General features: G+C 43.2%; 1 protein-coding gene across 2 annotated transcripts in view; it reads right to left on the minus strand.

Moving 5' to 3' along the window:
* LOC115079362 (PRKC apoptosis WT1 regulator protein-like) overlaps window positions 1–24,910 on the minus strand; it is a 75,350-nt gene that overhangs the window by 26,253 nt on the left and 24,187 nt on the right. The window contains exons 2-3 of one of the 2 annotated variants that reach the window (XM_029582870.1): window positions 5,334–5,652; window positions 1,341–1,795 (exon numbers count right to left, since the gene is read on the minus strand). In XM_029582870.1, the coding sequence (XP_029438730.1) occupies window positions 1,341–1,757 (417 nt within the window). In that variant the 5' untranslated portion in view covers window positions 1,758–1,795; window positions 5,334–5,652. Of the gene's footprint in view, window positions 1–1,340; window positions 1,796–5,333; window positions 5,772–24,910 lie in introns of those variants that run through there. The other variant, XM_029582869.1, reaches the window with a different exon arrangement.

Consider the following 24,910-nt stretch of genomic DNA (forward strand, 5'->3'; position numbering starts at 1 on the left):
CGAAGAGAGAGAGAGAGTGAGGTGAAGAGGACCCTAGTGAGGGAGGAGGGCATGGACAGGAGCCTGTGGGGAAATGGGGAGGAATATTTATTTATAATTTATATACCGACATTCTTACATTAAAAATATAATGGGAATTGTGGAATGAAGAGGGAACAATCCAAGCAGGGGAAGATAAAGTAGAGGAGGAGTATAGTGGTTAGAGCAACGGGCTCCGAACCAGGGATGCCAGGGTTCAAATCCCACCGCTGCTCCCTGTGAGCTTGCGCAAGTTATTTCACCTTCCATTACCTCAGGTACAAACTTAGATTGTGAGCCCTCTGGGGACAGGAAAAGCCTGCAGTACCTGAACATAATGCGCTTTGAAGCACCAAAAAGTGGAATGTAAAGATAAACAGGAAGGGTACATAGGGAGAAAACTATGGAATGAAGGTGGAAAGGAATCTGCTAGAGGGGAATAGGGAGAGAAGGAGAAAAACCTAAGGAAAAAAGATTGGAGAGGGAGGAATCCAAGGAGATGAAGAGGACACGCATGGAAACCCTGGGGAAGGAGAAAGATTAACTTCAGGGGAACAGAAGATGGAGGGAAGAGAGATGGAGAATAACCTGAGGTGGGAGACACAAGAAAGAGGGATGTGAGAGAGATTAAGTAGAGAGCAACCTGTGTGGGAGGAGCCAGAGCCAGAGGGGAAGAAGGGGGATGAGGAAGGACAATACGCTCTTTCTGAAATCCTACATCTCTCCATGTGGGTCACTTATGACATTCAGTCAAATTAATTTTTCTGTGTACGGCCAGATTGAAAAATAAGCCAACTGTGAGAATTTCGTAAAAACAATGTCCCCCTCCTGTATAAAGCAGGACCCCTGGCCGCCCTAGCTCTTGTGCTGCTGGGTGAGGTGGGCTGGAAGAGCAGGCTCTCAGCAGCCTGGGAGGTGAAGTGAGCCAGGCCCGGGCTGTGCCTTCCTCTCCCTCGTACTGAAGCAAAGCAGAGAGGAGGACCACCCCCCACTCTCAGCTCAGTCCGGGGAGCCTTGGGAAATCTGGAGGAGAGCAGGAGGACAAAAGCCGGTCCTGGAGACCCTGGCAGGAAGTGAGTTCCCGTGAGCTCCTGCTGACCTTGAGCGGGTGTTGCTAACTCGGCGCCCCGCGCTCCCTCGGCACCTGGCGCGGCGGCCAATGCTTCCTATTGTTACTGCACTACTCGGCAGTGCTAGTGCATTGCTATGTCAAGGGAGTCCTACAGAGACGAAAAAGCGCACCCTGAATTACAACGGCTTCCACTGCAGCCTGTCGTTCAGAGGTGCGCGTGTACTGCTCCAGAACCCTCCCGCCTCCTCACCTCTAAGGGGATATTCACAACCCCTGTTGAGCGCCTTTTCTCTCTCAGCTTCCTCTTCTCAATCTGGGTCTTGTTCTTCCTCTGCCCGCTGCCTTTCTTCTCCTTGGCTTTAGGAGACAGGGTCCCCAAGCTTTCGCTCTCGGTTTGTCCAGAGAAGGGGGTTTTCCTGGGGGAGTCGGGCGGTTTCCTCCCCGCCAGTACTCTGTCCTGCTCTTGGCCGGTCCCCGCCGGTCGGCTCTCCCCAGCAGTCCTCTGGGAAGCGGGTGTCTGAGGGACCTCTCGTGTCTGGGCCTCAGAGGCCGCACTCCCAATCAGGGAGGAGGAGGAGGAAGACGACTTCAGCCTCATTCTCTCTCTCTTGGCCTTCCACTCTTCAAGGAAAGGCACCTTCTCGGTCCTGGAGTCCCTGCTTGACATGGTTTGTCTCTCCTCTTCCTATCTGTAGCCTCCAGCACCTGTAAGTGGCAAACAAACAGAAACCAGAAACTTGCATATTACGTATATCATCATGGATCCCCGAAGTCACGGGTACCACTTGTAACATAACTCTCCCGAAGCCCTTTCCTCACAGAAGAAACCACAGAAATTCAGAGCACTAATGCACAAACTCCTCCAAAATACACCCACAACCTAGTCCTGTGCCTCGCTGTCAGACTTGCGCACCTCAGACAGAGATCCAAGAATATCCCCCATTTCACCATCAGAGGAAAGCATTACATATCAGAGAGCAGAACCCCGGGGTGCTGATACCTCGTTGCACTTCCTGCATGTGTCATTATAGGAAAGCATTAAACATCAGAGACCCCACCCAGGTGATCTGGAGAGCAGTACAGATGAGAAACCCCAGGAAGTCAGGACACTGATACTCTGTCCTCTCCCTACCAACATGTCACCTTCATAAGAAAGCATTAAGCATCAGAGACCCCAGAAGTGCAAGGCACCAACACCCTGCCCCCTCCCCTTCTCGACCCTCATGTGAGCGTCACAGGAAAACACTAAGCACTAGAGATCCAGAACCCCAAGACACTGACACCCTGCCCCTCCCCTCGTGTGTGTCACTATCATAGAAAACATTAAGCACTAGAGATCCAGAACCCAAAGACACTGACACCCTGCCCCTCCCCTACTGTGTATCACTATCATAGGAAAACATTAAGCACTAGAAATCCAGAACCCCAAGACACTGACACCCTGCCCCTCCCCTCGTGTGTATCACTATCATAGGAAAACATTAAGCACTAGAGATCCAGAACCCCAAGATACTGACACCCTGCCCCTCCCCTCGTGTGCATCACTATCAAAGGAAAACATTAAGCACTAGAGATCCAGAACCCCAAGACACTGACACCCTGCCTTCTCCCATCCTCCCCCCTCATTTGTGTCATTATCAGGAAAACACTAAGCACTAGAGATCCAGAACCCCAAGACACTGACACCCTGCCCCCTCCCCTTGTGTGTATCACTATCATAGGAAAACATTAAGCACTAGAGATCCAGAACCCCAAGACACTGACACCCTGCCCCTCCCCTCGTGTGTATCACTATCATAGGAAAACATTAAGCACTAGAGATCCAGAACCCCAAGACACTGACAACCTGCCCCCTCCCCTTGTGTGTGTCACTATCATAGAAAACAAGCACTAGAGATCCAGAACCCCAAGACACTGACACTCTGCCCCCTCCCCTTGTGTGTATCATTATCATAGGAAAACATTAAGCACTAGAGATCCAGAACCCCAAGACACTGACACCCTGCCCCTCCCCTCGTGTGTATCATTATCATAGGAAAACATTAAACACTAGAGATCCAGAACCCCAAGACACTGACACCCTGCCTTCTCCCATCCTCCCCCCTCATTTGTGTCATTATCAGGAAAACACTAAGCACTAGAGATCCAGAACCCCAAGACAATGACACCCTGCCCCCTCCCCTTGTGTGTATCACTATCATAGGAAAACATTAAGCACTAGAAATCCGGAACCCCAAGACACTGACACCCTGCCCCCTCCCCTTGTGTGTGTCACTATCATAGAAAACATTAAGCACTAGAGATCCAGAACCCAAAGACACTGACAACCTGCCCCTCCCCTTGTGTGTATCACTATCATAGGAAAATATTAAGCACTAGAGATCCAGAACCCCAAGACACTGACACCCTGCCCCTCCCCTCGTGTGTATCACTATCATAGGAAAACATTAAGCACTAGAGATCCAGAACCCCAAGACACTGACAACCTGCCCCCTCCCCTTGTGTGTGTCACTATCATAGAAAACAAGCACTAGAGATCCAGAACCCCAAGACACTGACACCCTGCCCCTCCCCTCGTGTGTATCACTATCATAGGAAAACATTAAGCACTAGAGATCCAGAACCCCAAGACACTGACAACCTGCCCCCTCCCCTTGTGTGTGTCACTATCATAGAAAACAAGCACTAGAGATCCAGAACCCAAAGACACTGACAACCTGCCCCTCCCCTTGTGTGTATCACTATCATAGGAAAACATTAAGCACTAGAGATCCAGAACCCCAAGACACTGACACCCTGCCCCTCCCCTCGTGTGTATCACTATCATAGGAAAACATTAAGCACTAGAGATCCAGAACCCCAAGATACTGACACCCTGCCTCCTCCCATCCTCCCCCCTCATTTGTGTCATTATCAGGAAAACACTAAGCACTAGAGATCCAGAATCCCAAGACACTGACAACCTGCCCCTCCCCTTGTGTGTATCACTATCATAGGAAAACATTAAGCACTAGAGATCCAGAACCCCAAGACACTGACACCCTGCCCCCTCCCCTTGTGTGTATCACTATCATAGGAAAACATTAAGCACTAGAGATCCAGAACCCCAAGACACTGACACCCTGCCCCTCCCCTCGTGTGTATCACTATCATAGGAAAACATTAAGCACTAGAGATCCAGAACCCAAAGACACTGATATCCTGCCCCCTCCCATCCTCCCCCCTTATGTGTATCAGTATCAGGAAAATATTAAGCACCAGAGATCCAGAACCCCAAGACACTGACACCCTACCCCCTCTCCTCGTGTGCATCACTATCATAGGAAAATATTATGCACTAGAGATCCAGAACCCAAAGACACTGAGAACCTGCCCCCTCCCCTCATGTGAATCACTATCATAGGAAAATATTATGCACTAAAGATCCAGAACCCAAAGACACTGACACCCTGCCCTCTCCCCTCGTGTGTATCACTATAATAGGAAAATATTTGTTGTGAGGAAGAAGCATGCACCAGCGATCCAGAAGCCCAAGACATTAACAACCTGGCCTCTCCCCTCCTCCCTCTCATGTGTGTCAGTATCATAGGAAAATATTAAGCACTAGAGATCCAGAACCCCAAGACACTGACATCCTGCCCCCTCCCCTCGTGTGAATCACTATCATAGGAAAATATTATGCACTAGAAATCCGGAACCCCAAGACACTGACATCCTGCCCCCTCCCCTCGTGTGAATCACTATCATAGGAAAATATTAAGCACTAGAGATCCAGAACCCCAAGACACTGACATCCTGCCCCCTCCCCTCGTGTGAATCACTATCATAGGAAAATATTATGCACTAGAGATCGAGAACCCCAAGACACTGACACCCTGCCCCCTCCCCTCCTATGTGTCTCTTTCATAAGAAAGAATGTATTGAGTATTAGGGAACCCCAGAAGTGCAGGGCTCTGATACCCGGCCCTCACCCTCATGTTTATCACTATCATAGGAAAACATTAAGCAGCATAGACCCCAGAAGTGCAGGGCACTGATAGTCTGACCCCTCTGCCACATTCATAGCATGAGCCCTGCACATTATGCCTCTCACCTAGAAAAAAAAGTGCTGCAATTTTCTTCTTCCTCAGAACAAGTCACTAAATATTAGAAACAAGTACGCAGAGTAACTAGGAGGGGGCACACTAGAGAGACTGATAGAGGGAAGGAGGAAAGAACAGATTCAGGTTGCGAGACTTTTTACCTCAGTTCGCAGTTTCAGGTTCTGTCTTCTTGGCCAGATAAGGTCCTTAAGCAGCTGGTTCAGGGCCCCCTCTGGAGAGTTTGGGAGTTCCGTGTGAGGTGAATAAAGCAGGCAGAAGATATCAGGCTATGGGGAAACTCCTTCTGTCCCTGCTTCCGTCTTCCTGCTTGTAAACTCCCCAAGGGAGGCGTGGAGGGAGGGACAGCTAGCAACCTGTCTAGGGCCCGCCTTGTAGAAGTCCCAGCCAGCACTGTCCTGTGCCAGGACCCCAGACCTTAACCCAACGGCATAGCAGAGTTCTTCTGGAGCCCCTCTCCTCCTGAAAGTAAAAGCAGAAACGTTTTCAATGCAGGCCCCCACTGCTGTGCCCATATATAGGGTCTAGGAGCCAGCAATGCTTTATATTCCAGATTATGTCCAAGACTCTCCTGCAGTTATTGCTACCAAAGCTCTGAATCACTTCCTGCATTTCACAGACTTCAGCAGCAAAAATGTTATTCGGAGGATGAAAAATGTCCCAGCACTTGGAGCTGTTATTTTTAGTTCTTTTTATATTTCCTAAGATTCTTAAGGATCATTTTCATTCTTAATCAGTGAGCAACTTGCAAATAAACCAGTTTACAAGAATCTCTGCATCTCTGCTCTGATTACCTAAACCTGAGCCCAAAAACTAGAATCCTTAAACTGAAATCCAACAGCCCTAAGGACCCTGGAACTGAATAAGACTAGAACATCCAGTCTCTGTAGGAATCAAACATACCACAACTCAACAACATCTGCACATCCAGTCACTGTAGGACCCAAAGATAGCACAACTCAACAACATCTGGTCACTGTAGGACCCAAACACACCACAACTCAACAACATCTGCACATCCAATCACTGTAGGATCCAGAGATAGCACAACTCAACAACATCTGCACATCCATCACTGTAGGACCCAAAGATAGCACAACTCAACAACATCTGCATATCCAGTCACCGTAGGACCCAAACACACCACAACTCATCATCTGCACATCCAATCACTGTAGGACCCAAACACACCACAACTCAACATCATCTGCATATCCGTCACTGTAGGACCCAAAGATAGCACAACTCAACAACATCTGCACATCCGGTCACTGTACGACCCAAACACACCACAACTCAACAACATCTGCACATCCAATCACTATAGGACCCAAACACACCACAACTCAACAACATCTGCACATCCAGTCTCTGTAGGAATCAAACATACCACAACTCAACAACATCTGCACATCCAGTCACTGTGGGACCCAAAGATAGCACAACTCAACAACATCTGCACATCCAAGCACTGTAGGAACCAGAGATAGCACAACTCAACAACATCTGCACATCCGTCACTGTAGGACCCAAAGATAGCACAACTCAACAACATCTGCACATCCGGTCACTGTAGGACCCAAACACACCACAACTCAACATCATCTGCACATCCAATCACTATAGGACCCAAACACACCACAACTCAACAACATCTACACATCCAGACATTCTAAGACCTAAAGACATCACAACTTGACAGAATCTACACATCCAGTCACTATAGGATTTAAAGACCACTGAACCCTATTTGCACATTCAGTTATATTTGTTCTAACTAAATTCTGTGTCATATCCTTGTGTGAAATACGTGCGGACAAGCGTCTTATTGAAGTCTAATATTTTAGACAGTTATTATAGGAGCCAAAGACACAACAATGCAACACTATGTGTACCAGAAGCATACCTATGGGTGGGCCTCAGGGTCCTGTGCCTCTCTCACTTTTGGCTGAGACCCCCACCCCTAGCAGCAGGATCATGTCCCATCTGAATCCGCTTCTTAGAGGGCCTGGAGGCAGTGGAATCAATGGCAGTCCATGAACCCCTGTGCCTTTAAGGAGGCAAACTGAATGGGAAATAGCACTGCCCTTGGGCTAGACCTGTAAATGTTTGAGGCCATCAAAGTCTGTGTTTACCTTTGATAGGTAATTATTTATCCCCCCCTCCCCCTGTTTACATAACACTTGTATAAAGTAGCTGCCTTAACCACAGAGAACGAGTGAGAAACAGCAGAGAAAGGACAAGGAGACCATGAAGAGACAGGAGATAGAATGTTGCCAGAAATTCCCAATGCTGTGAAGATCCACATAGGATGGAGTGATGGATGGGGTGGGGGCTTGCCACAGTTCCCACCCAAGTTAATCTTGCCAACTTGAAAAAAATTCAGTTTTGGCTACGCCCATGATCTCTACATTCAGTCACTGTGAAAGCAATTTACAACAAGCTTACATGCAGATAAACAGAAATGTTCCCAGATAAAATGGCTTAGATGATATTAACCCTCCTCAGTTCATGCAGACTTCTACAGCGCGCGTCCTGATAGCCATGGGAAAAAGAGGCACTCCCGCTGATGCTTTTAGGTCAGGGGAAGTAGATGGCAGGTGTACATTTGAGGTACTCTTTTGCACCATGACCCCACCCCTCCTGCCTCAACCATCTGCACAAATAGCAGGTGAAAACTGGGGCAATGGATTTTCTTAAATACCCTTCTAAATGTTTGATTACATATCGGAATGTTAAATTTTTTTTTTTTGTTTTCAGCCTAGCCAGCTCTTTTTAAGTGGTAAGCCGACCCCTGGCATTCCCTCGGAGTTAATTTCTCCCATTTAATTACAGGCTGGCTGGCGTGCCAGAGTTCTAAAATGACTGCTAATCATCAGCTCTTGATATTGTGGTTTTCCTTTCCTTAGTTATGGCGCGTACTTTGCCCTTGTTAATTTTCAAAGAAAAACAACAGGAAGTGTATGTGTTAAAAGCATCCATGCAGTTTGCAACCAGGCTGGCTGTTTGAAAGTTGAGCCCCACCCACCCCAGTCTGACCCAACCATACCACAATTGCACAACATCTGCACGGTGGGCCATGACACCACAGCTCAGCTCTTAGACACTCAATTGCTGTGGGACCCAGAACCAGTGCAACTCAATGCCACCCACGTACCCAGTTACAGCTGAACTCTACCTGCACACTAAGTCATTGCTGGATCCAGCAACTACGCAACTCACCACCCACACATCTTGAACCTGCAGCCTGTCATACTCTGAAATATTTACAAATCCCATCCCAATTATCGTCCTCCTGTCAAGAATCACTAATATGTTCCTTGGCCGCATCCTTTTCTTCTGCAATCAGTTCCTGGAAGATCATGCTCAGTAGTACATGGAAGCTGAATCACTGTACTTTTGCAACCCATCACCATTCATCTTAGCAAACAACCATTGGATCACAAAAGCAAGTTTGCCACACTCTGAATCATGCGATGGGTCTGCCATAGTGCACACATTATTGACGGGTAGGGTAAACTACTCCAGGGTATGGCGCCACCCCTGACAAGCCAGTTGACCTCGGCTGGATGAAAAAACTATTCAAGAAATAAGGAGCAGCCAAAAGTGTTCATTTACTCACTCTTCTTAAAATGTCAATGAGCCTCAGCCAATGGCAGAGGGCATCAAAAACCGTTTGATATTTGATGTGCTCTGCATTACTTTCTAAATCCACTCAAATCATCAGGGATGTGCTTTTGTTTCATTACGTTGTGAAAATGCCATGAAACAAAAACAATAAATCTGGTTTGGGTTTTTTTGTTTTGTTTTCAAATGGAGGAGGACTGCCCTCCAGCCACCTATCCCATCCGTAGGTCTAAGGCAGTCACCCCTGCCATGCTATTTCAAAATGGCACTGGTGGGCCCTGAGACCAGAACCATCTTGTTATACAGAGGAATAGCTGCATGTCCCTACAGCCATACTACAGAAGGCACCAGTCTCACGGCCTACCAGTGCCATTTTGAAACAGAAACACGGTAGGGCAGGAGCGACTGGTGATCGTTCCTGCCCCTGACACCCAGGGATGGGATAAGTGGTTGGAAGGAAGGCACTGTGGGGGACTTTGGTGGCAGCAGTGTTGGACTTTCTTGTTTGCTTCATTTTAAATAAACAAACAAAAAACAAAACAAAATTGGAAAGTAATGAAACGAAAAAGAAAACGAAATGAAAAACTGTTCAGTGCACACCCTCACAAATTAGAGAATCTTAGTAGGGTGGGAAATCAAAATAAAAGGATGTTGTAGTACCTGAGATTTTGAGATCTCGTCTGTCCCTTCTTCAGTTGCAACTGCAGGGCTGAAGGAAGTATTTATATTTATATTTATTTATATTTATATTATATTTATATTTAGAGCACATTGTGGGACAGGAATTCCCACAGTAGAGCTCTTCAGGTGGTATCATACAGAGGTTGGATTAGCAGCAATCAGCAGTAGCTTAGTCACTGTATTACAGTCTATTTTTTTCAGTTGGGTTCTTGATTCTCAGCCTGTACATTAAAGGACTCTTGGGGAGAAAAGGTGTTACAGAAAAAAAAGTTATTTATTTCTTTAGATCATTTGTAGTCTGCTGATCTACAAATATCACATAAATGAAGATCCTGAAATGAATATAATGAGTGGATAAGCTCAAAGAGACCTCATATTTAAATGCCAGCAGGCTAAGCTAATGTAAGCTTTTAATAGCATTCAATCATTTTTTAATCATTGGACTCAGTGGGCTGGATGTGATGGAACGAAGAGTGGAGGAACTCAGGGGGGAAAAACGATGAATTGCCAATTGAATGCAGGGAGGAGCAAGATTATGCAGGGCCTTAAAGATAATATTAAGAATTTTAAATTTTATCCTCCACTCAACAGGTAACTAATATAACGTCTTCAAAACTAGTGTAATATGAACCTGTAAGGAAGAGCCAGGGATCAACCTCACAGCCACATTCTGAATCAGCTACAATACATTCAGATGTGAACGTGGTATCCCTAAAAATAAAGCATTGCAGAGAGAGCCAGAGATTGGGTCACTGAACGAAAGTCTGAATTACAAAGGAAAGGTTTGAGGGAACGTAATAAACACAGCTTAAAATAGGAGGATTGGAGTAATATGTTGATCTGAGGGAGCAATGACAGATATGAGTCTATCAAAATCCTCAGATCACGAGTGTGAGATTTAATGGGAATTGAACTGCTATCAAAAATAAAACTTGATGGAAAATTAGCTTGTGACATCCGGGCTAATAACACCACCTCAATCTTACTGAAGTTTAGAGCCAATTTGTTAGCAGTCAGCCAAGATAGGCAAGAGGATAATTTCTGAATTGCAAAATCAATGTCAAAGGAAACTGGAAAAAAAGAACTGTATATCGCCTGCATATAGTTTGAAAGAAACACCCATAAGACCCAAGAACATAGAGGTTGTTGCTAGATAGATTTTAAATAAAGTCATAGAGAGGGAAGGAACTTGAGGCATCCACTGGATATTGGATGTAGGGTTGAAAAGCTATCACCAATCCTAAGTCTGAAAGAGGCAAACCAAGAGTAGATAAAATCTCCAAAGAACCCAAATGAGCCAGTAGTAAGTCATGGTTGATGGTGCCAAAGGCCGAAGATATGTCTAGCAGAACTATCATAAATTGGGTACCATTGTCAAACATGTGATGGATGGTGTCAAAACTATCCCAAAGCAATGATTCTGTATTATGGAATGAACAAAGCCAAAATGGGGACTGTCCAAATACTTGTCGGTCTGAATATAATCCTGTAGCTGGATGAACACAATCTTTCTTGTGAATTTAGAAAAAAAGGGGTAAAGAGGAAATGGTCTGGATCTGGGCAATTATATAATTATCAGCCTATCGACTGGATTTTTCGATAGTGGAAGCACTACTGCAGATTTTAGTGCGGATGGAAACTGGTCCTCGGAGAGAGGCGCTCGTAAGGCACACCATAAAGCCTCCAACATCAGATCAGAGGGCTTTTATAAGAGAAAAGGATCAAGAGTAGCACAGGAATTGTCTTTCAGCCTGCCCAGAATGGAGGCAAACCTCAGCAGAAGAAGCTGGAGAATATTCAGCCCAATACACTGGGACATTCTGTGAGCAAGCGGAGGATCTAGTAAGGACACTGGTGAGGCAGATGGTATAAGTGATAGTGAAGCTAAGCAGGAGGAGAGTCCGTCCATTATCCATGTTGTCTTTGTAAGAAAAGAAGAAGACATCTGCTCACAAGTAGCAATATTGGCTGGAAGAGAACTACACTCGGGGCAGAGGCTAAGGAATGGACAATTCTAAAATGTTTGTGCGGCTGTGAAGCAGCTGCGGTCACACGAGCCAAATACCATGACAGTTTAATCCGCTCCTATGAGCAACCAAATGGTTCTCTTAATTTTTTTTTTTTTTTAATCAGGACAGTTGATCCAATCCTGTTTTTACCCCACAGCGTGTAGGGACCTGTAACCCTGCTTCTTAGGAAAATCAAAACTATAAATCCATACATGGCATGTGTCAAAACCAGGGCTGGATCAGTCTGTCCTGAAAAGTGTTTACATAAACCCTACTCTAACTCCATTCCTTGATGCTTACAAATGTGGAAATACAAAAATTCAGGATGTAGGAAAGGTCACTGACCAATAAATCTAATGGCACAAAGCTACACCGATGTTTAAACATGTACCAATATGTATTTCAGATAATCATACAAATTAGATCCAATATTCTCCCAAACACACTGATTGCAAATACAAAACTCCTTAATTATCTACCCAACATAAGATGTGCTATGCTGTGTCAGACCAAAAGTCTTCTGAGCCTAACATTCTATCACCAATGTTGGCCAATCTGTGTCACTTGGAAGTATCCGTAAAATTCCTTTCCCGTTGCTCATTCCCAATGTAGTTGGTACCTGCCCTGTTAATAGGTGCTAATGGACCAGAGCCCTCCAGAAACTTGACCAAATACATTTTAAACCCAGCTATGCTATTTGCGTTGACTACATCAGCTGGAAACATTCCACAGTTTAATTGTGGATTGACTGAAAAGTACTCTCTCGAATTTGTTTTAAATCTAATGGCTGCTAGTTTCATGGAGTGTCCCCTAGTCCCAGTGTTACCTGAAAGGGTACATAAATAACCATTCCTTATTTACCTGTTGCACTCTACTCATGATTTTATAAATCTCAATCATATCCACACTCAGTCATCTCTTTTTCAAGCTAAAGAGACCTAACTTGTGTAGTATTTCTTCATAAGCAGCCTTTCCAACCCTTTTTGTCATTTTTTTTCCCTTTCTCTGTACCTATTCTAGTTCCATTATATCTTTTTTGAAATGTGGCAACTGGAACTGTACACAAAATTCAAGGTGCACCATAAATCTATATGGAGGCATTATGATATTCATAATTTTATTCTCCAATCCTTTCCAAATCATTCCTAACAGTTTAGCTGTTGGTAAAGAAACCATTCAAGTTACCAAACTTGCACGTAATCTCGGTGTGTGGGTAGACCCTAATCTATCCTTAAAACAACACATCTCAAAAGTGGTGAAAACCTCATTTTTTAAACTACATGTTCTCAAACGATTACGCCCCCTTTTATTTTCTCATGATTATCGTTCTGTGCTTCAAGCATTAATTTTATCTGATCTAGACTATTGTAATGGCCTATACTTGGGATTGCCTGATTCCTCCATTAGACCGTTACAATTGATATTGAATTCAGCAGCTAGACTCCTTACTGGCACTCCACTAAAGCAACACATCTCTCCAATTCTGTATAAATTACATTGGCTTCCTGTTAAATATAGGATTCAATATAAAATCATTATGCTAATTCATTCTCTTTTGAATAACATTGAATCTACTTGGATGTGCTTCACATTACATATTTACAGACCTCAACGAGAACTGAGATCTACTGGGAAGAATCTGTTAGAAATTCCCTCAGTGAAAAACGCGGCATTAAGCATGACTAGGAATAGAGCGTTCTCGGTTGCTCGCCCCATAATGTGGAATTCACTGCCAGACCCGCTTAGGTTAATAAATAATCGTAAGGATTTTAAAAAGGCGTTAAAAACCTATCTTTTTCAGGAAGCGTTTAAAGATCTAGGAGTATCTTAGTGGAATGTACAAAACAAATTACGTTTGTTTACATAGCTTTTTTTATTTTTCCTACTTTTAATTTTTTAATGGAAATTGGCCACTTTCTGTCTTAGTCATTTTTATTTTTATTGATAACGTAAGCATGATGTATTTTTATTCATACCTAGTTATTTAAGTTTTATTTGTTACAAATTATTTTAACCTTTAATTTAAGGTTTGTATTATTGTAAACTGCTTTGATCGGTAAATTTTACTGGAAAACGGTATATAAATTTGTTTAAATAAATAAATAAATAAATAAATAAATAAATAAAACGTTCTATTTTCTTTTTTGAATGGCACCACACCCTGAGACAAGGTTTTCAATATATGACTCCAAAATCATTTTCCTAGGTGGTAATAAGAACATAAGATGTGCCAAACTGGGTCAGACCAAGGGTCCATCAAGCCCAGTATCCTGTGTCCAACAGTGGCCAACCAAGTCATAGGTACCTTGCAAGTACCCAAACATTAAATGAATAGATCCCAAGTTACTAAGCCTTATTGATTAATAGCAGTTTATGGACTTCTGCTCTAGGAACTTATCCAAACAGTTTTTAAACCCAGTTACACTAATTGCCGTAACCACATCCTCTAACAATGAATTCCAGAGCTTAATTATGCATTGAGTGAAAAGGAATTGTCTCTGATTTGTTTTAAATTAGCTACTTGCTAACTTCATGGAGTGCCCCCTAGTCCTTGTATTATCTGAAAGAGTAAATAACCAATTCATATTTACCCATTCAAGTCCTTTCATGATTTTGTAGACCTCTATCATATATCCCCCCCCCCCGCCCCCCAGCCATCTCTTCTCCAAATTGAACAGTCCTGACCTCTTTAGCCTTTCCTCATAGGGGAGCTATTCCATCCTCTTTATCATTTTGGTCACCCTTCTCTGAACTTTCTCCAGTGCAACTATATCTTTTTTGAGATGCAGAGACCAGAAGTGCCCACCATGGAGTGCTACAAAGGCATTATATCATCCACTATTGTATTCACCATTCCCTTCCTAATAATTCCTAACATTCTGTTTGCTTTTTGACAGCCATAGCACATTGAGCCGAAGATTTCAATATATTATCCACTATGATGCCTCGATCTCTTTCCTGGGTGGTAACTCCTAAGATAGAACCTAACATTATGTAACTACAGCCAGGGTTATTTTTCCCTATATGTATCACCTTGTACTTGTCCACATTAAATTTCATCTGCCATTTGGACAATCAATCTTCCAGTCTCACAAGGTCCTTCTGCAGTTTGTCACAATCTGCTTGAGATTTAACAACTCTGCATAATTTTGTGTCATCCGCAAATTTAAGCACCTACTCATCATCATGCCTCTTTTCAGATAATTTATAAATATATTAAAAAGCACCAGTCCTAGTACAGATCTCTGAGCCACTCCACTGTTTACCTTTTTCCGCTGTGAAAATAGACCATTTAATCCTACTCTCTGTTTCCTGTCTTTTACCCAGTTTGCAATCCACAAAAGGATATCGCCTCCTATCCCAAGACTTTTTAGTTTTCTTAGAAGCCTTCTGAAAATCAAACGCCTTCTGAAAATCAAAATACATCACATTTACCCCACCCCACAACCAAGGTTCACATTTGTCCACGTGTTTATTCACCCCTTCATAAAAATGTAGATTTGTGAGGCAACACTTCCTTTGGGTAAATCCATGCTGGCTGTGTCCCATCAAACTATGTCTATCTAAATGTTCTGTGATATTATTCTTTATAACAGTTTCCACGATTTTTCCCGGCACTGAAGTCAGGCTCACCGGTCTATAGTTTCCCGGATCTATCCTGGAGCCCTTTTTAAATATCAGGGTTACATTGGCCAGTCTTCAGGTACAATGGATGATTTTAATGATAGGTTACAAACTTTTACTAATAGGTCTGAAATTTAATTTTTTAGTTCTTTCAGAAGCCTGGGGTGATTTACTACTCTTCAATATATCAATCTGGCCTACTACATCTTCTAGGTTCACCATAATTTGGTTCAGTTCATCTGAATCATCACCCTTGAAAATTGTCTCTGGAATGGGTATCTCCCCAACATCCTCTTCAGTAAACACCAAAGCAAAGAATTTGTTTAGTCATTCCGCAATGGCCTTATCTTCCCTAAGTGCCCCTTTAACCCCTTGATCATCTAACAATTCAACTGACTCCCTCACAGGCTTTCTGCATTGGATATATTTTTTTAAGTTTTTAATATGAGTTTTTGCCTCTACGGCCAACTTCTTTTCAAATTCTCTCTTAGCTTGTCTTATCAATGTCTTACATTTAACTTGCCAATCCTTATGCTTTATCCTATTTTCCTCTGATGGATTCTTCTTCCAATTTTTGAATGAAGCTCTTTTGGCTAAAATAGCCTCTTTCACCTCATTTTTTAACCATGCCATCAATTGTTTGGCCTTCCTTCCACCTTTCTTAATACATGGAATACATCTGGACTGCGCTTCTAAGACGGTATTTTTAAACAATGTCCACGCCCGATGCACACTCTTTACCTTTGTAGCTGCACCTTTCAGTTTTTGTTTTTGTTTGTTTTTTTTTTAACTATTTTCCTCATTTTGTCAAAGTTTCCCTTTTGAAAGTTTAGTGCTGTCCCCCTTCCTGACATTAATTCAAATTTGATCATGTTTTGACAATTATTGCCAAGCGGCTCCATCACTGTTACCTCTCTCACCAGATCCTGGTCTCCACTGAAAATTAGATCTAAAATTACTCCCTCTCTCATCTTTCCTGAACCAATTGCTCCATAAAGCAGACATTTATTCCATCCAGGAACTTTATCTCACTAGCATGTCCCGATGATACATTTACCCAGTCAATATTGGGGTAATTGAAATCTCTCATTATTACTGCACTACCAATTTGGTTAGGTTCCCTAATTTCTCTTAGCATTTCACTGTCCACCTCATCATTTTGGCCAGATGGACAGTAGTATATTCCTTTCGCTATACTCTTCCCCAACACACAAGGGATTTCTACCCATAAAGATTCGATTGTGCATTTAGTCTTTTGCAGGATCTTATCCTGTTGGACTCTATGCCATCCTGGACATAAAGCGCAACCCACCACCAAGTTGCTCCTCTCTATCATTGCAATATAATTTGTACCCCGGTATAGCACTGTCCCATTGGTTGTCTTCCTTCCACCATGTCTCTGAGATGCCTATTAAGTCTATGTCATCATTCACTGCTATACACTCTAACTATCCCATCTTACTTCTTAGATTTCTTTCATTAGCATACAAACATTTCAAAGTGTGTTTTTTGTTTGTATTAACATTCTGCTTTTCAGTTGTCAGGGATAATTTTGAATCTTTTAGCTCAGGTGATTCTTTACTTATAAGCACACGGACTACTTTTCTTATTATTGGAACCTCACTGTTGGGATGCTCTAATTCTAATGCATCATTAGTAAACTGAAGATACTTCCCTCCGAACCATGCGCTGCTGAGCAACTGTCGGCTTTCCCCTTTGTTCTAGTTTAAAAGCTGCTCTATCTCCTTTTTAAAGTTTAGCGCCAGCAGTCTGGTTCCACCCTGGTTAAGGTGGAGCCCATCTCTTTGGAAAAGACTCCCCCCTTCCCCAAAAGATTCACCAGTTCCTTACAAAACTGAATATCTCTTCTTTGCACCATCGTCTCATCCACGCATTGAGACTCCGGAGCTCTGTCTGTCTTGGGAACCTGCGCATGGAACAGGGAGCATTTCAGAGAATGCTACCCTGGAGGTTCTGGATTTAAGCTTTCTACCTAAGAGCCTAAATTTAGCTTCCAGAACCTCCCTCCCACATTGTCCTATGTCATTGGTGCCCATGACAGCTGGTTCCTTCCCAGTACCATCTAAAATCCTATCTAGGTGATGTGTGAGGTCTGCCACCTTCGCACCAGGTAGGCATGTTACCAGGCGATTTTCATGCCTATCAGCCACCTACATTCCTAATAATCAAATCACGAACTATAACAGCCGATCTAACCCTTCCCTCCTTGGCAGAAGCCCTGGGAGACACATCCTTGGTGTGAGAGGACAATGCATCACCTGGAGAGCAGGCCCTTGCTACTGAGTCATTTCCTGCCGCACTAGGTTGATGCTCTTCAACCAGGAGACCTTCCTCCTCCAAGGCGCTCCAGGGCTGCTAGACTGGAGTTGGCTACTATGTCCCTGAAGGTCTCATCTACATACCTCTCTGTCTGCCTCAGTTCCTCCAGATCTGCCATTTTAGCCTCCAGAGATCGGACTCATTCTCTGAGAGACAGGAGCTCTTAGCACCAGGTACACACATATAACCTCTCACTGGCGAGTAAAAAGTGATACATGTGACACTCGATGCAAAAGACTGGAAGGCCCCTCTCTTGCTGCTGGACTGCTGCCTTGCCTTCATCTTAATTGTATTCTGTTCCTAGTTAAGTTTAGGTTGTTATGGGAGTAGGGATGTGTACAGTTTGAATCCTTTAGTCCAGCATTATGTGCATAGAGTAGAGATTATTTTTCCCTATGTTCATAATTTTGCACTTGTCCACATTAAATTTCATCTGCTGTTTAGATGCCCATTTGCCCAATCTAGCAAGGTCCTTTTGTAGTTGCTCACAGTCTGCTTGTGCTTTAACTACTTTGAGTATTTTTGTGTCATTTGTGAATCTGATCATTTCACTTATTGCTCCCTTTTCCAGATTGTTAATGAATAAGTTAAACAATGCTGGTCCTGATACAGATCTCTGTGGTACTCCTCTCTATCTTTTTCCACTGACCATGGAGTTCTACTCTCTGTTTCCTATCTTTTAATCAGTATTTATTTATTTATACAAGTCTTATTTTCCACATCTCCAAAATCTTGTTCAGAGCGGATTACAACGTTAAAGCATTCACAATTTAAACGTACATTACATACATGCATAAACAAATAATTCATAAACACAATTTAAAATGCTTTGCTAAAAAAAATCCACAGTGGGACATCTCCTAGCCCAGCAGTCCCCAACCCTGTCCTGGGAGCCCAACAGCTAGTTGGGTTTTCAGGATATCCACAATGAATATGCATGAGAGAAAATTTGCATGTTATGGAGGCAGTGCATGCAAATTTTCTCTCATGCATATTCACTGTGGATATCCTGAAAACCCAACTGGCTGGTGGGCCCCCAGGACAGGGTTGGGGACCACTGCCCTAGCCCATGACATTTTAATTTCCTGAAGAGTATTGTGGCCTGGTTTGGCCTCTGTTGGAAACAGAATGCTGGGTTTGATGGACCCTTGGTCTGACCCAGCATGGCAATTTCTTATGTTCTTTTGTGGGACTTTATCATTATTACCCATTACTATAATGTCTAACAACCTATAACTATTTGCTTAGCAAAACCTCCCAAATCAATTTTACTGAAAAAAAAGACTTTCTTCAAAATTGCATAAATAACCTATAAATTTGAAAACTTGAATAATATGACCCAACATAGCCATGTGTCAATCAAAACTCTGTTTCAACACCTCTGTTTTTTGTTTGAAAAAATAGAGTGGGTTTTTCTTTAAGCTTTTTAAAGTTTGTTATGAGGATTTTGTCTTGTATTATTTTAAATGATTTTTCTAAGCAAATTGTTATAAGTAGCTGTTATATACCAGGTAGATGATTATTAATTTACAATCAGTGAGCTTTCTGCAGTATTTTTTTTTTAAGTATATGTTTACTTAGATATATATTTGTAAATGTCTATGTGTCTATGTCGCTTTTGCCATTGAATGTATTGATTAATGACTATTCCTCTGTCAATTTTTTAAAATTTTTATTTTGCCATTTTAGATTTGGGTGTAGTGACTTGTTTTCCTTAGTAATAAAGGTCAACATACAAGTTGTAAGCAATATCTTTTTACTAGACTAATTTAAGACATTTGTTATTCGCTTTCGAGAGTTATACTGCTTTGAAGGGATGATGACTCTCCAATTCCCGTCACAGATGTATTGAGTTAACCCACTCGAAAGGCAACATCTACAGTTTTTTTGTTGACCCTTATCTCTGAGTATCTATCATGGAAATTGCACTACTTTAGTTAAGACAGATAATTCCCATATGTTGAAATTGTGGTTCCAAATTTTAAAAGAAGAGGCCTACATGTCCCAGAATCCAGCTGCCCATCTGAGCAGCTATTTCCTGCAAAATGAGCTTGGCCCAGGCCTAACCCCACTGTTGCCCACAGAAGAGGGTGATTACTGTGATGAAATGTCAAACAGCATAAGAAGCGGGGGGGTAGGGGGGGGGAAGGAAAAGTTAAAAAGGGTTTTAGTTATTTTTCCATTTTTAGTGCCAGTGGGTTACCTTGGTGACTGTCAGCAAACACTGGCCACCCGCCAGTGGTGCTCTGGCCATTCCGAATGCAGTCCACTTGCCTGCTCCACTTGCTGGTATCAAGATGTCAGATGGGCTTGTACCCTCTGTATACTCCAAAGTATTTAAAAGTACAGGCAGCACTTTCTGACCCTCAGGCCTTATCTGTCATTAAAAAATGTTATTGCTAAGCCCATTAAAGTAGAGGATCCCAACTGGAATACCATGGGAAAATATGAAATTTGCACCACTTGAAGAGAGATGGAGGAGGGTCACAGGCACCTCTGTTGGCAGCAAAGTCGCGCTCTCATGCTCCCTTCCCTCCTGCTCCCCTGCACTACCCCTCCCGCTGGCAGGAGGAGTTGGCGAGCAGCAAGTCTGGAAAGCTGCTGATGCCTCATCCTTTGCCAGCTTCCCTCTGAAGCCAGAACTGGGGGGGGTGGCTTAGGACTTGTAGTCTGAAGCCCTGTGTGGATCTGACAACAGAGAAGCTGGCTGGAGGAGGAGGCAGCAGACGTTAAGCAATGCATGCCCGATTCCCTCTTGCCAGCTGTAGGGGCTCCAGAGAGTGTATGTGAGGGGGGGGGGGTGCAGATGAGAGTAAGGGAAGTGATGTGATGATGCCAGGATGGTGCAGGAGAGGGAAGAGAGGGAAGAAAGGGAAGGTGATGATACCAGGGAAGGTGGGGGGGGGGGGGGGGGGGGAGAGATCGTACCAGAGGGTGGGGAGGAAAGGGAAGTAAACAGCAGAGTGTACAGGGAAGGTGCTGATGCCGGGGGGGGGGGGGGGGGGGGGGAGAAAGCTGGTGATGCCGAGAGGTGGAGGTAGGAAAGGGAGGGTAGTAATGCCAGGGAATGGGAGAGAGGAAAGGGAAGTAATGATGCCTGAAAGTAAGGGGAAGAGTAGTCGGGGGAGGAAGGAAAGTTGATGGCGCAGGAGGATGGCTGGGAGCAGGGAAGGGAAGGTGAGGGGGGGGCTGCAACCAAGTAAACCCAGTTCTAGGAGTCCCACCACACAGAAAAGGTTGAGCAGCTCTACTTTGTGATGTTCTCCTGCAGTTTTGCCCTAAGCACTGGGACCGGGCCTGCTTCACACAGGCAGGGCTGGCAAGGCATGAAAACCTTTACTGACCACCTCATTTTTATATGGGCACACTTTACCATTGTCTTTGTCTGCCCAGCTGAGCTTTTCATGCCCTTTCGGCACCAAAGGTGGGGTCCTCAACTCCCAAGTACTGCAGCCTCACAGAGCTTGAGCCCATGGCGCCGGAGACACAGGCCCCCATCGCTCAGGAGGCTTTCGCTAACATGAAATTCTTTTTTGCACATGTCATTTTTTTTGTCTTTTTTTTTTTTTTTAATGAAAATATAGTTATTAATTGAAGCCAGAGCAAGAAAACACAGAAACATGATTCCAACCAGTTTACCCTATTTAAACCCCTCTCCCCCCCCCCGAACGAGCTCACTCCATTTGGTTTGGTTAAGAGGTCCAGGGAAAGGGATAGGAGTCCATAACGCAAAGATACAGAGACCTCCAAATTAATAAAATTAACAAAGGAGAATTACACCGCCAGGCTTAGCCCGCCAACAATAAATCAGGCGCATCACAAACCAAGTTTGGTCGAAATGTAACCTTTGTCGATCAGCTATTGGCACCATCTTAAGAAAAGGATCCCAGGAACAGTTATTTTTAGAGGAGGTAAATACAGCTGCATGGAAATCCAGGCATAGCATTTCATACAATTTGGATCTCCACACAGGTAAATCAGGAGGAAAGGTATTGAATTCATTCTTTCACCACAAGAGCTATCTTTGTCAAATACAACTTTTACCAACCCGTGAGCTGACCTGTGTCCCAGCATAAAGAAATCTCCAGTCCCAGGAACTGCCTTTCTTGCCATGGATATTAGCTCAGCCGTCACCAGATGCCGAAATCTACCAGTCTCTGGACCCTACCACAGACATTGTACCCTTGGTCCAGTGGCATTTTAAGCAAGCATGTGAGGCTTGCAAGGGCGACATAATCACCCTGCGAACAATGCAAAACTGAAGTTCTCTCAATACTACATATTATTCAGTAGTCTGACAAATTAAATCAAAACAGGAGCGTGAATCCTCCTCCTCCTCCAGTGAAGCGTGCCTATCTTTCTGCCAGTGCCACAAGTAGCCTATATGACGCAGTAATGTGCAAGTATTTATAAGGACCCGATAACAGCCCTTTATGTGCCAGACGTATATGCTATAACTGTAAAAAGGTTTTGGATGTTACTGGCAACAATTCAGATCTTAACAAAGTGGTTATGTAATGTCATACCTATAAATACACAAAAACATCAAATCATTATTATTAAATCCTAAAGGGTCTTTGCATTGTGTAAATGTTTTAATACATACCTCACCCTTCAAGAAGAACACTTAAATGTGCTTAACACTTTTGTGCATTAAGATTGTATACATCCCCAAATTTTGGAATGATTTACCACCATTTTTGAGAGAAGAAACAGAATTACTTAAATTTAGAAAAGCATTAAAAACTTGCATGATGAGAGAAGATTTTAAATATCTTCCTTTTCTGATTTAGTTTTATTGTGTTTTAATATTGTTTTTGATTGTATTGTTTGCATAATTTTGTGTTGTAAATTGTTTAGGAAGATATTTTTTCTGTTAAGCAATACATAAAGGATTTTTAATTAATTAATTACTTAATTGCTTTCATTAAATACATAGGATTTATATTTCCAGGTGGAAAGTCGAGATTACCAACTAATGGGATTACCAACCGGCTCTAATCCGAATAGTTACAGCCTTATTCTTACAAATTTCCAGACATATATCACATAGATCTTACTATTATAGAGGTACTTAAGGCACATGGGAGAGCATCCAAATATGCCATGGAAAGCAAACCTAAGCGCAACAGGAGCTGCCAATTGTTGTTCAAAATCCAGATCAACATAGGTATTAGTGTCTAATAAGCAATCACCAAGAGCCTGCATCAAGTATGCTATAGTGTAAGATTTAAAATTAGGGAAATTACTCCTCCTTTAACCCTAGACAAAATCAATTTATGTCTAGAAATCTGTGCTCCTTTTTTTTTCCAGAGAAATTGATTGCACATGTATGAAGATACTTAATTTTTTTTTTTTTTTTGCATTAAACATACTGGAACTATTTGCAAGATATACAATTTCAGCGTCAGTGTTTTTATTAAAGCTTCTCTCCCCTGCATGGACACTGAGAGTGTAGACCAAGTAGTCTTTGAGAATAGGAGGCATATTTGAAATGCATCACAAATTTGGATCTTTATGAATATGTAAACCCAGATATTTGATGGTTTCGTCTTTCCATTTCAGTGGAAAGCTGGTCCACATCCTCTGTAAACAACCCAGAATTTTCTAGTGCTTCTGACCTGACCATGTTTACTTTTAATCCTGTAAAAGTACCATCATTCTTAAAAATCTCAAGACCTATTTATTTTATTTAATTTATTTATTTAACATTTTTATATACCGGCATTCGTAGGACACATCATGTCGGTTCACAATTAACTGAGAAAGGAAATTACATTGAACAAGGGGGGTTTAACTGGGAGAATTGGATAATAATTGGATAAAAGGAACAAGGTAAAAAGCGAAGAACGAGAGAAAAGAGAAAGCAAGCATGGATAACTTAATTGGAAAGATATGGGTTTAAAATTACATATTACATATGTGAACTTATTTACAACGTTGGGGGGAGGGGTGAGGGGAGAGGGAAAGGGGGGGAGAAAATATGCGAGAGGGGAGGTAAAGGTAAAGGAGAGATTGATATGGTAAAGAAGGCGGGGGGGGGAGGCTGAAGAGGCTAAGAGGCGGGGGGGGGGAGTTAGGGGGAGCATGGGGTGTGCTGGAAGGGTTACCAGGGTGGGAAAGGTGGGAAGGGCTGTATGGAGAATGCAGGTTCCTGTATGCGTGGGAGGCCTAGGGTTGAGAGGAGTTGGGGTAGGCCTGTTTAAACAGCCATGTTTTTATTCCTTTTTTGAAGTGGCTCAGGGATGGTTCTAGTCGGAGTTTGGCCGGGAGGGAGTTCCAGAAGGAGAAGCATGCATTGGCCGGGAGCATTAAAATATCATCATAAAAAAGCAGGCTCTTTAAAGTTCTGCGCCCCACTTGAATGCCACAAATTCTTGGATCCCCCTCTAGTTTATGTGCCAGGGGTTCCAAAGTTAAAATAAAAAACAGAGGGGGCAATGAACAGCTCTGACTCGTTCCGCACTGAAGAGCAAAAGGTTCTGAGAGACAGCCATTGGCATAAATTTGAGCTGTAAGATTACAATACAAAGTACTTAAACTATTAATTTATTTATACATTTTCCCCTGAAACCCAAACTTGGACAACACATCTTGAACAGGGCTCTGATGACTCCTTGCCAGCGGTAGCAACAATCTCGGAACACTGATGTTAGATTTCCTGCCATAAACAAACCCCGCTTGACCTGGAAGAATAAATGATTTGCTTATTCAAAGGGCAGGTCAATCTTTATGGGCTTTGCAACATTTATTTTATCTCTATGGCAAATAATAGAATGCTAGCTAATATAGACCTAGATTCATCAAATCGCTATACATTTAGCGAAAATAGCACTGGCAATAAAAAAAAAAAAAAAAGCGTGTTTAGGATAATTTGCAGCCTACACAACATAGGTTGTGTCAGCGCGTTGCTCGTTGAATCACCGCATGCCGCGTTATTTTACACAGCTAGCGTAAATGAGTGCATATGCGTTATTTTTCGAGTTAGTAGGCGCTTTTTCACATTCAATTACCTGAGTGAGTTATCTGGTCTTCTGTTGCCATCTGTCTCCCTTTACCTTGGCCTTTTGTCTTCTATGCTGGAGTGAAAGTTTTTGTTTGTTAGTCCAATTTGTCTGTCTTTTGGAGTGGAGGAGTAGTGGTGGAGGAGTTTGTTTGTGGTGAGCAGGACTGAGGACGATGGAGCATGAGCGGTGTGGGGAGGGAGTAGAAGAAAGGTGTGAGAAGAAGAGGGGGAGCAGGGAGGAGAGGATGTGGGAGGATGAGGACAGGAGTGCTAGGGGAAGGAGGAGTAGGAGTAGGGACAGAGACAGCAGTAGAGATAGGCAGGAGGAAAGGGATAGGAGGAGAAAAGACAGAGGGAGGAGGACAGCAGGCTAGGGATAGAGAGAGAGGACAGAGGGGAAGAAAGTTGGCAGGGGCAGGAAGGGGGGAAGGGA

This window comes from Rhinatrema bivittatum, chromosome 17 (genome assembly GCF_901001135.1).
Source record: "Rhinatrema bivittatum chromosome 17, aRhiBiv1.1, whole genome shotgun sequence".
In the NCBI taxonomy this organism is placed as follows: domain Eukaryota; kingdom Metazoa; phylum Chordata; class Amphibia; order Gymnophiona; family Rhinatrematidae; genus Rhinatrema; species Rhinatrema bivittatum.